The sequence below is a fragment of the Littorina saxatilis genome, linkage group LG12, assembly GCF_037325665.1.
Source record: "Littorina saxatilis isolate snail1 linkage group LG12, US_GU_Lsax_2.0, whole genome shotgun sequence".
Taxonomy (NCBI): Eukaryota; Metazoa; Mollusca; class Gastropoda; order Littorinimorpha; family Littorinidae; genus Littorina; species Littorina saxatilis.
In genome coordinates this window covers 60,617,679-60,630,021 of record NC_090256.1, presented here as the reverse complement: position 1 = coordinate 60,630,021, position 12,343 = coordinate 60,617,679, and the positions used below count along the sequence as shown (strand labels likewise).

The window sequence follows — 12,343 nt, the reverse complement described above, 5'->3', positions numbered from 1 at the left end:
GAAACTCCCAAGTAAACTTGTTTTTGCACAATTGGGTTTTTACATTTCGGCAGCAAACTCTTTTCAGGGGAACTCTCTTTTCACTAGGCAAAACGTTTTAGTTCCATGTTTGACATTGACTTCTATACTCCCCATCAAAACTTGTACAGCGCACAAAGCGAGGCTATGGAGAAGGCTTGGAAGCGTGGCACAATACTTGCGGAAGCTCAGAACCTGGCGCGTCGCCTGATGGAGGCCCCCTCCAACAAAATGACCCCCAGCATCTTCGTTGAAGAAGTCACACAGCGGCTTCAGGGCAAGTGTACCATCATAAGCAGGTCAGTGAATTGGTTAGTGGTGGTGTTGGAGGTTTCTCAAGAGGTGTGTGCCCCTCTGAATACACACTGTTCATAAATAACTGTAGGTTTTTTGTTTTGTTTTGGCTGTGGAAGAGTTGCTCTTCTGTGAAACACTTGGTAAACATTCGCCTCTGCTCAGTGAAGGGAAGCAATCGAGGCATCACAGTGATTAGTGAGCTACGATGTGCATTTTGTGCAGTACGTGTGTTCCCAATATCATGCCCTTATTTTTTTTAACGTTCTGATCCGAGCTCACTGTTCACTGTGACCATGATCGCTTTCCTTCACTGATCAGCGGCTGTATGTGTATGTCTCGCTCTTTCAAAGGGACGCAACTCTTCCAAATAATGTTTTCCTGAATTTTTTATATTACCTAATTTCATAACACAAAAGACCTTAATATATGACAAGGTGTAACCTCACCTCTTACTATTTCCATTGATTTTTGCCATTACTTGGATTTAAAAAAAAAAATGCTTCCAACAGCTGCAGATAATCCTAATGAAACACAGTATATAACAACAATTTGATATAGCCTTGGCTTTGAAACGTTTCCGTCAAAGAAAGTGACAGGAGCCTACGATTGTGTCTGGTGTTGTAACTGCTTTTAAGTCATGTGGTGGATTTTTTTCAGGGATAAGGCCTGGGCGGAGTCAGAGAATATGGGTGCTTTTCTGGCTGTGGCACAAGGCTCTCCAGAACCACTGCGTTTTCTGGAGATTGATTATAGTGGAGGTCCATCTTCCCTTCCCCCTGTGGCATTGGTGGGCAAAGGGATCACATTCGACACGTAAGTGGGATCAAACATCAAATCACTCTTTTTGATGTTTAAGTCGAAAGTCATCATGGGGCGCTTGAATTGCTTGTCTAACACATGAAATATCAGTAATTTGACATTTCCTAGAATATACTCTTCATTTCTATCATTGCCGTCAGTGAAACTGGTGAGAAAAAGTGTCAATTTTAACGGGCTGTGATTGCCTTGGCCCACGTCAGTGGGTATACTGGAGATGTTTCCTAATTTGTTTCTGTGGTACTGATGTGAAAAAGAATCATCTTTGACTTTAAAGATAAGAGATTTTCTTTTCCCTGTCAATAGACGATTTTCAGAAATAACTCAGTATAGGGTTTATATGGATTATGAAAGATTGAATACCCTTGCTTTTTCTCTGATAAATAAAGTCACTTGTACTCCTGTGCACGTGCTTCCGACACACCCCTCACTGGTGATTTTCCCCTCCAATGTTTGTCTGAGTAAAATTCAAGGGTTCTCACTCTTTCACGACCCATAAAAACCCAACAGTTATTTCTGGAATTTCTCTTTTGGAGGATTTACTGCATTTTCAAATTCCAGATATCATTCTTGAAATCACAAGATTGCACAATTTTGCCACATTCTTTTAAAAAAAATGTCTTTTTCAAACTTTTATTTATAGTTTTATGACAGGCACATCTAAAAAAACCAAGGGGAAACATTAACGCTCTGATTGCATAGGACATGTGTAGTAGAGCAAGTGCGAGTTTTGCGGAACCAATCTACTGGCACCTGCAAGAGAATAACAAACATTGAAATAAACAAGCTACTTTCAGTTTGATCCTCAAGTCCTTACTTCCCTTTGTTTCTCAGATCTTGAAATAATGCTTTGCCTCATTTGTTTCTCAGATCTTGAAATAGTGCTTTGCCTCATTTGTTTCTCAGATCTTGAAATAGTGCTTTGCCTCAAATGAAAGGGCAGATGAGCTGGCGAAAAAAGGAGCCGTGGAAGATCAACCTGAAAACACTGTCAGCTTTAGTGAGCAGAAGACAATCATCAAGGCATTGATGAGGCCAAGGACAAACAGAGATGACTACCACACAATGTCCAGAGAGCAGCAAGTCAACCTCATCAGGCTGCGTACTGGCCACAACAGGCTCAATGCTCACATGAACCGAAAGTTCAAGCTGGCGCCATCACCAACCTGTGCCTGCGGTCAAGAAGACCAAACAGCGGAACACATCTTACAGCGATGTCCCTTACTAGATGAGGAACGAAAAGAAGTGTGGCCGTCACCAACTCCCTTGCAGACCAAACTATACGGCAGTCGACAGGAGTTGGAGAAAACGACAACATTTATCACCAGTGCTGGACTGATCGTGTAACCTCTGCGAACGCCAAGAAGAAGAAGAAGAAGCCTCATTTGTGAAAGAAATCCAAAATCAAATAGACTGCCATCTAAAGTCAGAATCAAAAAAATGAGAATGATATGTTGTTGGAACATTTAATTATTAAACATAAATTATTAAATAGTTTAATTATTGTGTCAATAGATCTGAATGTTTTGTTTTGTTTTGTCAATAATTAAACGTTCCAACAACATATCTTTCTTGGTTTCTTATTCTTCATTTGTTGATTAAAGATTCTGTTCAGACGCAGCTTAGAATTAGCGAATTATTGCTTTCAGAGGCGGCATCTCCATCAAGCCGTCAGGCGACATGGACAAGATGCGTGCAGACATGGGGGGAGCCGCCTGTGTGGCAGGGGCTATCATGGCCGCAGCCAAACTCAGACTGCCCGTCAACGTCAAAGGTCAGTGCTGCACTACAGTGGAATCCCCTGTAAAGAACACACTCACACGTATGCATGCACGCACGCACGCACACACTTCACACATATACACACACACAAACACACACAACACATACACGTACGTACACACACTACACGTACACACACTACACGAACATGCACGCACGCACATTTTAAGACCTCCCTTATTTAAAGACCTTAGTTTTTCAGATTTTGTTTTTACTACATCTGTACAATGGATACATTTACCGCTCTGTCCACCGGCACGGTTGGCCTAGTGGTAAGGCGTCTGCCCCGTGATCGGGAGGTCGTGGGTTTGAACCTCGGCCGGGTCATACCGAAGACTTTAAAATTGGCAATCTAGTGGCTGCTCCGCCTGGCGTCTGGCATTATGGGGTTAGAGCTAGGACTGGTTGGTCCGGTGTCAGAATAATGTGACTGGGTGAGACATGAAGCCTGTGCTGCGACTTCTGTCTTGTGTGTGGCGCACGTTATATGTCAAAGCAGCACCGCCCTGATATGGCCCTTCGTGGTCGGCTGGGCGTTAAGCAAACAAACAAACCGCTCTGTCCTTGTTTAAGGCCTGATTACGGGAGGTCCTAAAAAATAGGGAATGTACTTCGGTTTATCAAAGAGACGGGGTTGCCGACTGGCAGACTTGTATACATAAATAAACATGAAATATGTCTGCCAATTGGTGGATTTCCAGCATTTTTAGAGCTCCACAGCTCAATCCGGAGATCCCCAGACTGCAGGATTATGCATTATTTTTTTCATGGAAAATGTTTTCAAGCCTTCTTTTACAATTTCAGTCATCCAGAACAAAACTGTATGACTTCTTAAACTGTTCTTTTGTCTGTTTTGATTGTCAAAACAAAAGATGTGTGATATTTGTACAACTTTTCTTTTCAAATAGAAATGTGCTGTATATCTTTGGTTTCTTGTGCTCAGGTTTCATTGCCCTGTGTGAAAACATGCCCAGTGGGACAGCCATCAAACCAGGAGATGTTGTTACAGCACGGAGCGGAAAGACCATTCAGGTTGCTGGCTTTTTGTGTGTGTTGAAATGTCAGCATCTTAAAAGTTAGAATGGAAAAAAATGAATAGATTGTGTGTGTTGAAAAATCTTGCTCTCTCTGTTTCATTCCCCCCCTCCCTCTCCCTCTCTCTCTCTCTCTCTCTCTCTCTCTCTCTCTCTCTCTCTCTCTCTCTCTCTCTCTCTCTCTCTCTCAGAGGGTGGTGGCTTTGGAAGAGTTTGCTAATATGATGTTTCTGCACACCTACACTTTAAGGCACTTAAACAGAGATCTTATTGTCTAATTGCTCTGAAACCACAGCTGAGATGCTGTTGCGTACCTACCTTCTTCTTCAATACTCATTTGAGATGTTTGGACTCGGTTAAGACTTCTTACCACTCTTTCAACTATTTTTCCTACAGGTAGATAACACGGATGCAGAAGGGCGATTGATACTGGCAGATACTTTGTCTTACGCCGAAACATGCAAACCTAGTCTGATCATGGATATGGCCACACTCACAGGTAAATTTCTGAGACAAAGCATTTACGTTCAAAGAAAAGGATCGATGCTTCTTCTCACTAATGTCTAGACCTTGATTTGTTTTCCAAATTGCCCTTATACTTGGTTCATGAGCACTCATGTTATACATGTACATGTACAAAAAAAAGAACATACCATATTGAATTCACAAAGATAAAATTAATTTTTTTCCTTGGATGACTATACCATAGTTATTTTATTTGATGTGGGAAAACATGTTTGAAAGGAAAAGAGTAAGTCATGCCCACTACAGTGGTACCTGCGATGAAAGGTCACACGTTGGACCATCTAAAAGTGTCCCTACATTGCAGGTGGCCTGTCATGACAGGTATATTTTGGTAGAAATAATAGAAGGGACAACAGGTGTCCTGTTGAGGGAGGTGTCCTCTTATTGGAGGGGCCACACATCCCAGATACCACTGTATTTTGCTTTCTCTGCTTGTTCTCTTATTGGAGGGGCCACACATCCCAGATACCACTGTATTTTGCTTTCTCTGCTAACTTTGTCCTTGTTATGAACGTGGCATGGGTTGTAAAACACACATTCTTGTGTATGGACAGGGGCGGTTGATGTGGCATTAGGAGCTGGTGCCGCTGGAGCCTACACCAACTGCAATGTGGCATGGGATCTCCTCCATCACGTGAGTTGTCTTTTGTCTTTTTACATTTAGTCAAGTTTTGACTAAATGTTTTAACATAGAGGGGGAATCGAGACGAGGGTCGTGGTCTGTGTGTGTGTGTGTGTAGAGCGATTCAGAGTAAACTACTGGACCGATCTTTAGGCCCCCCCCAAAAAAAAATAGGTGTGGTTAAGTAAACATAGCCAAAGAAAATAGGGTAGGAAGGTAGGCAATCACTTTTTTTTTTTAAACTTTTTTTTCTAATGTGTACAAATTAAACCTACTTGACAGGGAAATAAGTGTGCGACTCGAGCGCTTTCGCTTTCATTGCGTTTTCTGCACTCGTTTTCTTGTTTTTTGTGGGGTTTTTTTTGACAAATGTAATAAAAAGTTATAGGGTCGGCCCCTAAAAATAGGGTATGTCGGGTTACCATAACCACGCCTATTTTTTTTTAGGCCTTATGACATTTTTCATGAGAGTTCCTGGGTATGATATCCCCAGACGTTTTTTTCATTTTTTCGATAAATATGATGTCATATCCGTCATTTTGTAAAAGTTGAGGCGGCACTGTCACACCCTCATTTTTCAATAAAATTGATTGAAATTTTGGCCAAGCAATCTTCGACGAAGGCCGGACTTTGGTATTGCATTTCAGCTTGGAGGCTTAAAAATTATTATATGACTTTGGTCATTAAAAATCTGAAAATTGTAATTAAAATTATTTTTTATAAAACGATCCAAAATTATGTTTATCTTATTCTTCATCATTTTCTGATTCCAAGAACATACAAATATGTTATATTCGGATTAAAAACAAGCTCTGAAAATTAAAATTATAAAAATTATGATTAAAATTAAATTTCCAAAATCGATTTAAAAACAATTTCATCTTATTCCTTGTCTGTTTCTGATTCCAAAAACATATAGATATGATATGTTTGGATTAAAAACACATTCAGAAAGTTAAAAAGAATAGAGGTATAGGTCTGGGTGGCCGAGTGGTAAACGCACTTGCCTCGGAAGCGAGAGGTTGCGAGTTCGTCCCTGGGTCAGGGCGTTAGCAATTTTCTCCCCCCTTTCCTAACCTAGGTGGTGGGTTCAAGTGCTAGTCTTTCGGATGAGACGAAAAACCGAGGTCCCTTCGTGTACACTACATTGGGGTGTGCACGTTAAAGATCCCACGATTGACAAAGGGGTCTTTCCTGGCAAAATTGTATTGGTATAGCTAAAAATGTCCACCAAATACCCGTGTGACTTGGAATAAAGGCAGTGAAAGGTGAATGCTCGCCCTAATAGGCTTGAGGTTTGCTGGCCAATGTGAATGCGTGATATATTGTGTAAAAAAATTCCATCTCACACGGCAGAAATTAATATGTAAAGCGCTTAGAGAACGTCAAGCGCTATATAAATCTCCCCATACAATACAATACAATATAGAAAAGCGTGCTATCCTCCTCAGCGCAACCGCTACCGCGCTTTTTGAGTCACTTGAGAAAAAGTGACTCTATGTAATCGGTCAGTGTTAGTCTGTCCGGCCGGCCGGCCGTCCGTAGACACCACCTTAACGTTGGACTTTTCTCGGAAACTATCAAAGCGATCGGGCTCATATTTTGTTTAGTCGTGACCTCCAATGACCTCTACACTCTAACGATGGTTTCGTTGACCTTTGACCTTTTTCAAGGTCACAGGTCAGCGTCAAAGGAAAAATTAGACATTTTATATCTTTGACAAAGTTCATCGGATGTGATTGAAACTTTGTAGGATTATTCTTTACATCAAAGTATTTACATCTGTAGCCTTTTACGAACGTTATCAGAAAAACAAGGGAGATAACTAGCCTTTTCTGTTCGGCAACACACAACTTAACGTTGGGCTTTTCTCGGAAACTATAAAAGTGACCGGGCTCAAATTTTATGTGAACGTGACTCCCAGTGACCTCTACACTTTGACGTCTGCTTTGGTGACCTTTGACCTTTTTCAAGGTCACAGGTATGTCTTGAAGGAAAAAAATTGAAATATCATATCTCTGAAACTATTCATCGGATTTGATTCAAACTTTATAGGATTATTCTTTACATCAGGTATGCATTGTGTTGTGAATAGCAATTTCTTCCTGTCCATCTGATGCCTCATATAATATTCAGAACTGCGAAAGTGACTCGATCGAGCGTTTGCTCTTCTTGTCTGGATTGTTAATTAATTTTCACTGCCTTTGCCATGAGCGGTGGACAGACGATGCTACGAGTGTACGGTCTTGCGGAAAAAATGCAATGCGTTCAGTTTCATTCTGTGAGTTCGACTGAGCTCGACTAAATGTTGTATTTTTGCCTTACGCGACTTGTTTCTTCTTGCGACAAGTTTCACACAAAAACAGGCATATCATTAGAGAGTGCGTGTTCTGTTTCTGTGTGGTTTAATGCACACAGTTCTCTTCTTTAGTCACACACAAGGCGCTGCTGGTCAAATCGGGCGCAAAGATTAGAGTTAAGGGGAAAAGTTGCGTCTTATCCAGTGCAACCCACTTTTTTAGACCCCCCAAATTTAAGACTCCCTCTCTTTTAAGACCTTGTTTTCTCAGAATTTCTGTTCATTACCTCTCTAAATTTACCATTTAACCACTTGACTGCCTTAGGACGGGTATGCCTGTCATGCGCTTGTGCAGCCGCATCGCCTTAGGACGGGTAAACCCGTCTTCTCCGTTCCGGGATTTTCCAAAAATGCTAGGTCACTGCTGACACACAAATAGCAGCCAATGGCTTGGTAGGATACCTCATTCTCATGAATAAACATAAATGGTGACGCGGTTTTGCGTCTGAAGGCTATTTTCGGCCTTGGCGACAGGGTTGGGGAGAGAAATCTCGACTCGTCAAAATGGCTAACGGTGACAGTCGACCGGGCCCTAGTAGGTAAAAACAAAGCCGGACTGACGGTACGGGCGGTGCAAATGATTATGGATACTGACAGGGGAAGGGGGAGATTTTCTTTCGGACGATTCGTGATAGTAGATGATAGTGATTATAATCCTTTCTTGGAGCAAGCAAAACAGCCACCTGTGTTTGATCCACAGGCACCGGAAGATGCGCCGGACTGTTTTTCAAAAGTTCATATTTAAACATCATTATAAGCCAAACTAATTATTATTTCCATGATTAGACACTAAAAACAGATTCTTGGTTCAATTTCCCTTAAAAATAACAAAAGTTTTACTCACCTACCTACTGCCAGTTTGGAGCTAGAATTTTTTGTGAATTATTACACCCCGAACTCCAATATTCCCTGGCAGTCAGGAATGCACATACGCAAGTTTTGATTGGCAGCGAAAGGGTTAAGACTCCTTTTTTAAGACCTGATTTTCTCAGATGTTTTGTTGTCCCGAAAGTAATGTGTGACTGTAAGACCCTCACCATAGAATGACAGTATTGTGTGTGTTGGCAGTCAGGAGCCAGCACAGGAGACAGACTGTGGAGAATGCCGCTGTTCAAACTGTACAGCAATCACGTGACCGATTCACAGCTGGCTGATCTCAACAACATTGGCAAGTACGCACGTGCCGCCGGATCCTGCACAGCTGCTGCTTTCTTGAAGGTAGGTCACTTTTATATTTGAAGATGATCGTTAAAGAAAATGTGCCCACTTTCATTTTGGTACCAAATCTTTCTTTGCCGATATTTTAGTTTCATTTTCAGAAAAATTATAGAAGAGACCTGGAAATGTATGAGAATATTTCTTTAATCTTTATGTTATTACTTTATTATCCTATTGCTGGGAAATTGGGTTCCTCCCAGCGTAAAGCTAGCAGCAGCAAGAGTCGCGTTACCCAAATTTGAACGTGTTTAAGTGTAATCAGCAACCTACACTTCAGGCAGAATGACCAAGATCTTTTACGTGCCAAGGGGTGTGACATGGATACCGTCTCTGAATCTGCACATGGTAAACAGTGTCCGTCCCATCCCGGATTCGAAACTGGGATCTGAAGATCACGAGTCCAGTGCTGTACTAGCTGGTTTATCAATGGACTGTAACTCCAACATACAGTCAAACAAAAATTCAGAAATTCTTAATTTTACTTAATGAAAAATCTCACTGTGTTGATATTTCTAATGATTCATTGTTTCAATACCTGCAGGAATTTGTGACCAACAAACACTGGGTGCACCTGGACATTGCAGGTGTGATGATGAACAGGGATGAGGTTCCCTACCTTGGCAAGGGAATGTCAGGTAAGGAGAGACTATATTTGTGTATACCTGTGTCTAATCAGTGTGAGAAGACGGGCGTAATGGCCCAGTGGATAAGATGCCGGCCTCCCAAGCTTAAGATCATGGGTTCAAATCCGACCGCGCCTGGTGCGTTAAGGGTGGGATTTTTTTCGATCTCACAGGTCAACTTATGTGCAGACCTGCAAGTGACTTATCCTCTTTCGTGTGTTCACGCAAGCACAAGACCAAGAAAAGATCCTGTAACCCATGTCAGAGTTCGGTGGGATATAGAAACAAGAAAATACTCAGCATGCTTTCCCCAAAAGCGGTGCATGGCTGCCTAAATGGCGGGGTAAAAACAGTCATTCATGTAAAAACCCATTCTTGCAAAACAACACGAGCGTACGTGGGAGTTTCAGTCCATGAACGCAGAAGAAGAAGAAGAATCGATGTGATTAGGCATTTTCCTGAAACAACTCTGTCAGGGTTTTAATGTGCTGTGGAGGAGTTGTATTCTTTGAAGGTTAGGCAAGAATGATAACATGTCCATAGCATCACAGTGAACAATGAGCTCCAAAGTCCATGTTTTTTCAGAAAAAGTCATCATATCAAGCGGACTGTACGTTATGAACATCATCTATTAAAAAGGATATTTATTTGTAACAGTAGAAGCATATTCATTGGGTGGGACTAAAAAATGTCATGAATCCTGAAGAATTGTAAAGGGGGGTCTGGGGGCCCCCAGACACTGAAGGATTTGTATAATTAACAACCAAAACACCGTCGCCACAGACATAACGAATCCGGAATATACCGAAAGAATCCCACCCATGCATATTGCAATAGCACTTTCATATCCATGTGGTCAAGCTTTTTTTAAAGTTTTTTTTGTTGCTATTGTTACCACAGAGCCTTGTAGCATTGAAAAGGCTATGTGCATCCTTTTTGATAGCTTCCAAATGCAATGAAAGTCTGCAATAACTTTGATTTAATCAAGAGAAGTGATTCAGCACACCAAGTAACACTTCATGTTTTTGTTTTGTTTTTTATCCAGGGCGACCAACTCGAACCATTGTTGAGTTCTTGCACAGGTACGGCAAGCACTATCATCAGATGATTAATAATTTCAAATAAGTTATTGCTTGGTGTGAAAAATGTATAGGTTGAGACAGTATATTTCTGTGGGTTGAAAGGTCTATGTTATATTTGAGTTTTCTTGTTCCTTGATGCGACTAGTGGGTCCAGTTGATGTGATACAGTGGTACCAGTGACCAGAGGACACCCTGGGCACCAGACAAAAGTGTCCTTTCATTGCGGCTGTCATATTACGACAGGTATATTTGGGTAGAGATAATAGACAAAGGGGCAGCAGGTGTCCTCTCATGGAAGGTAAAGATGATAGACAATGTTTTAGGACAACAGGTGTCCTCTCATGCAAGGTGTTCTTTCATTGAAGAGGCATGACGTCTGCTGTATAAGTGTGATAAAGTTAATTCTTTCAGTCTGATGGAGCAGTTTCGAAACAAATATTTTGATTGTTTGGAAAAGTGTACCCTTGGGATATTTGTGTGTGGCTGTTTATGCTGAGAATTGATGTTTGTAATTTGGACACTTTATTCATTCTCCATAACTTCTAACACGTGCTGTATAGATACATCTTTTTAGCGTCTATCTTTTTAGGGACTTAGTTTACAGTTTTTTTCCTCCCTTCCAAAATGATAAAGGTCTGTACTTTTATGACCATTCTGAGCCACTTCTTGTTTTTTGCTTCACTGGACCAAGTAAAAAATATCAGATCCCAAAGATACTGTGGTGGAGAATCTCTTAACCCCATCCCATTCAGGTACTTGAATAACCTTTAGTGTGTTAACCTTTATCAAGTCTCGAAACGCACTGGCAGTGAGAAGTCTTTCAGAGACAGTATTTGCACCGGTTTGTTTATTACAGAAACAACTGAATCTGTGCTGCAGTTATGGTTATGCTGTGTCTTTTGTTGTTGTTTTGTTGAGTAAGGTTTATTTTGTGAGATAGGATGAAGAAAGGAGAAAACAAGAGAGAAGGGGGTACCATAAAGAGCATCAATAAAGACTTGGATTGTATGTATCATTGCATGGGTGTCTTTCCTTCGCGATTGCAGATTGGGATAATTGTGAATAAATGTTATGTCATATGTTGAATGTGTGCTTGTGTGTGTGTGCGCGCACTATAACCTGTTGTATCAACACTACTTATCTCATATAGCAAAGATGAAGTACAGCTAATTACATTGTAAATCTACGCCTTTAAAGAAGCAATCTCACACAATGTTTACCATCCAAAGAAATCGATAAGAAAAGAAACAAGTAGCGTGAAGCGATATAAAAACATTTAGTCAGTCGGTATCAAACTAAAACATCAACTCCACATACCAGTCATTGCCAAGACTACATTTAGATAGTCTCGGCTAATAATACCAAAGACTGAGATGGGTCACGCTTGTCTCCGCAAAGCATGCGACTGTATAGTACTTACTGAAAATATTTTCTGTAAATCTGAGCAGATTGTTAGAGTAAACATGACATATCTATATAATTTTGAATTCGGGAGAAGATGAGGAATACAATGCAGTCATTGTTTAATCTGTAACTAAATAAATCGATTTTAATGACAAATTTAATGAGCAAACTTTTAAGATTTCGAGCTGAAGAATGTTTTACCAAAATTTCATCAATTTGGTTGAAAAATAAGGGTGTGACAGTGCTGCCTCAACTTTCACAAAAATCCGGATATGACGTCATCAATAAAATGAAAAAAACATCTGGGGATATCATACCCAGGAACTCTCATGTGAAGTTCCATGACGATTGGTCCAGTAGTTTTCTCGGAATCACTTTATACATACACACACCATGACCCTCGTCTCGATTCCCTGTCTATGTTAAAACATTTAGTCCAAACTTGACTAAATGTAAAAAGATAGGGTTGCCACTCCGATTTTGTAAGGAGAGAAACGAAGGAACTTGCACTAGTCCCAAAGAGAGAGAAAGCAGGGGTCGACACTAACTTATTTGGCCTGGGG

At 40.9% G+C, this 12,343-nt stretch overlaps 1 protein-coding gene across 1 annotated transcript in view; it reads left to right on the top strand.

Annotated features, from left to right (window-relative positions):
- Nucleotides 1-11,388, top strand: part of LOC138982440 (cytosol aminopeptidase-like) — a 30,827-nt gene extending 19,439 nt beyond the window's left edge. Inside the window, exons 6-14 of the mRNA XM_070355728.1 lie at nucleotides 150-317; nucleotides 973-1,128; nucleotides 2,781-2,905; nucleotides 3,857-3,945; nucleotides 4,344-4,446; nucleotides 5,027-5,106; nucleotides 8,522-8,671; nucleotides 9,213-9,306; nucleotides 10,340-11,388. Of these exons, the coding sequence (XP_070211829.1) occupies nucleotides 150-317; nucleotides 973-1,128; nucleotides 2,781-2,905; nucleotides 3,857-3,945; nucleotides 4,344-4,446; nucleotides 5,027-5,106; nucleotides 8,522-8,671; nucleotides 9,213-9,306; nucleotides 10,340-10,419 (1,045 nt within the window). The 3' untranslated portion in view covers nucleotides 10,420-11,388. The remainder of the gene's footprint in view (nucleotides 1-149; nucleotides 318-972; nucleotides 1,129-2,780; nucleotides 2,906-3,856; nucleotides 3,946-4,343; nucleotides 4,447-5,026; nucleotides 5,107-8,521; nucleotides 8,672-9,212; nucleotides 9,307-10,339) is intronic.
- The last annotated feature ends 955 nt before the right edge of the window (nucleotides 11,389-12,343 follow it).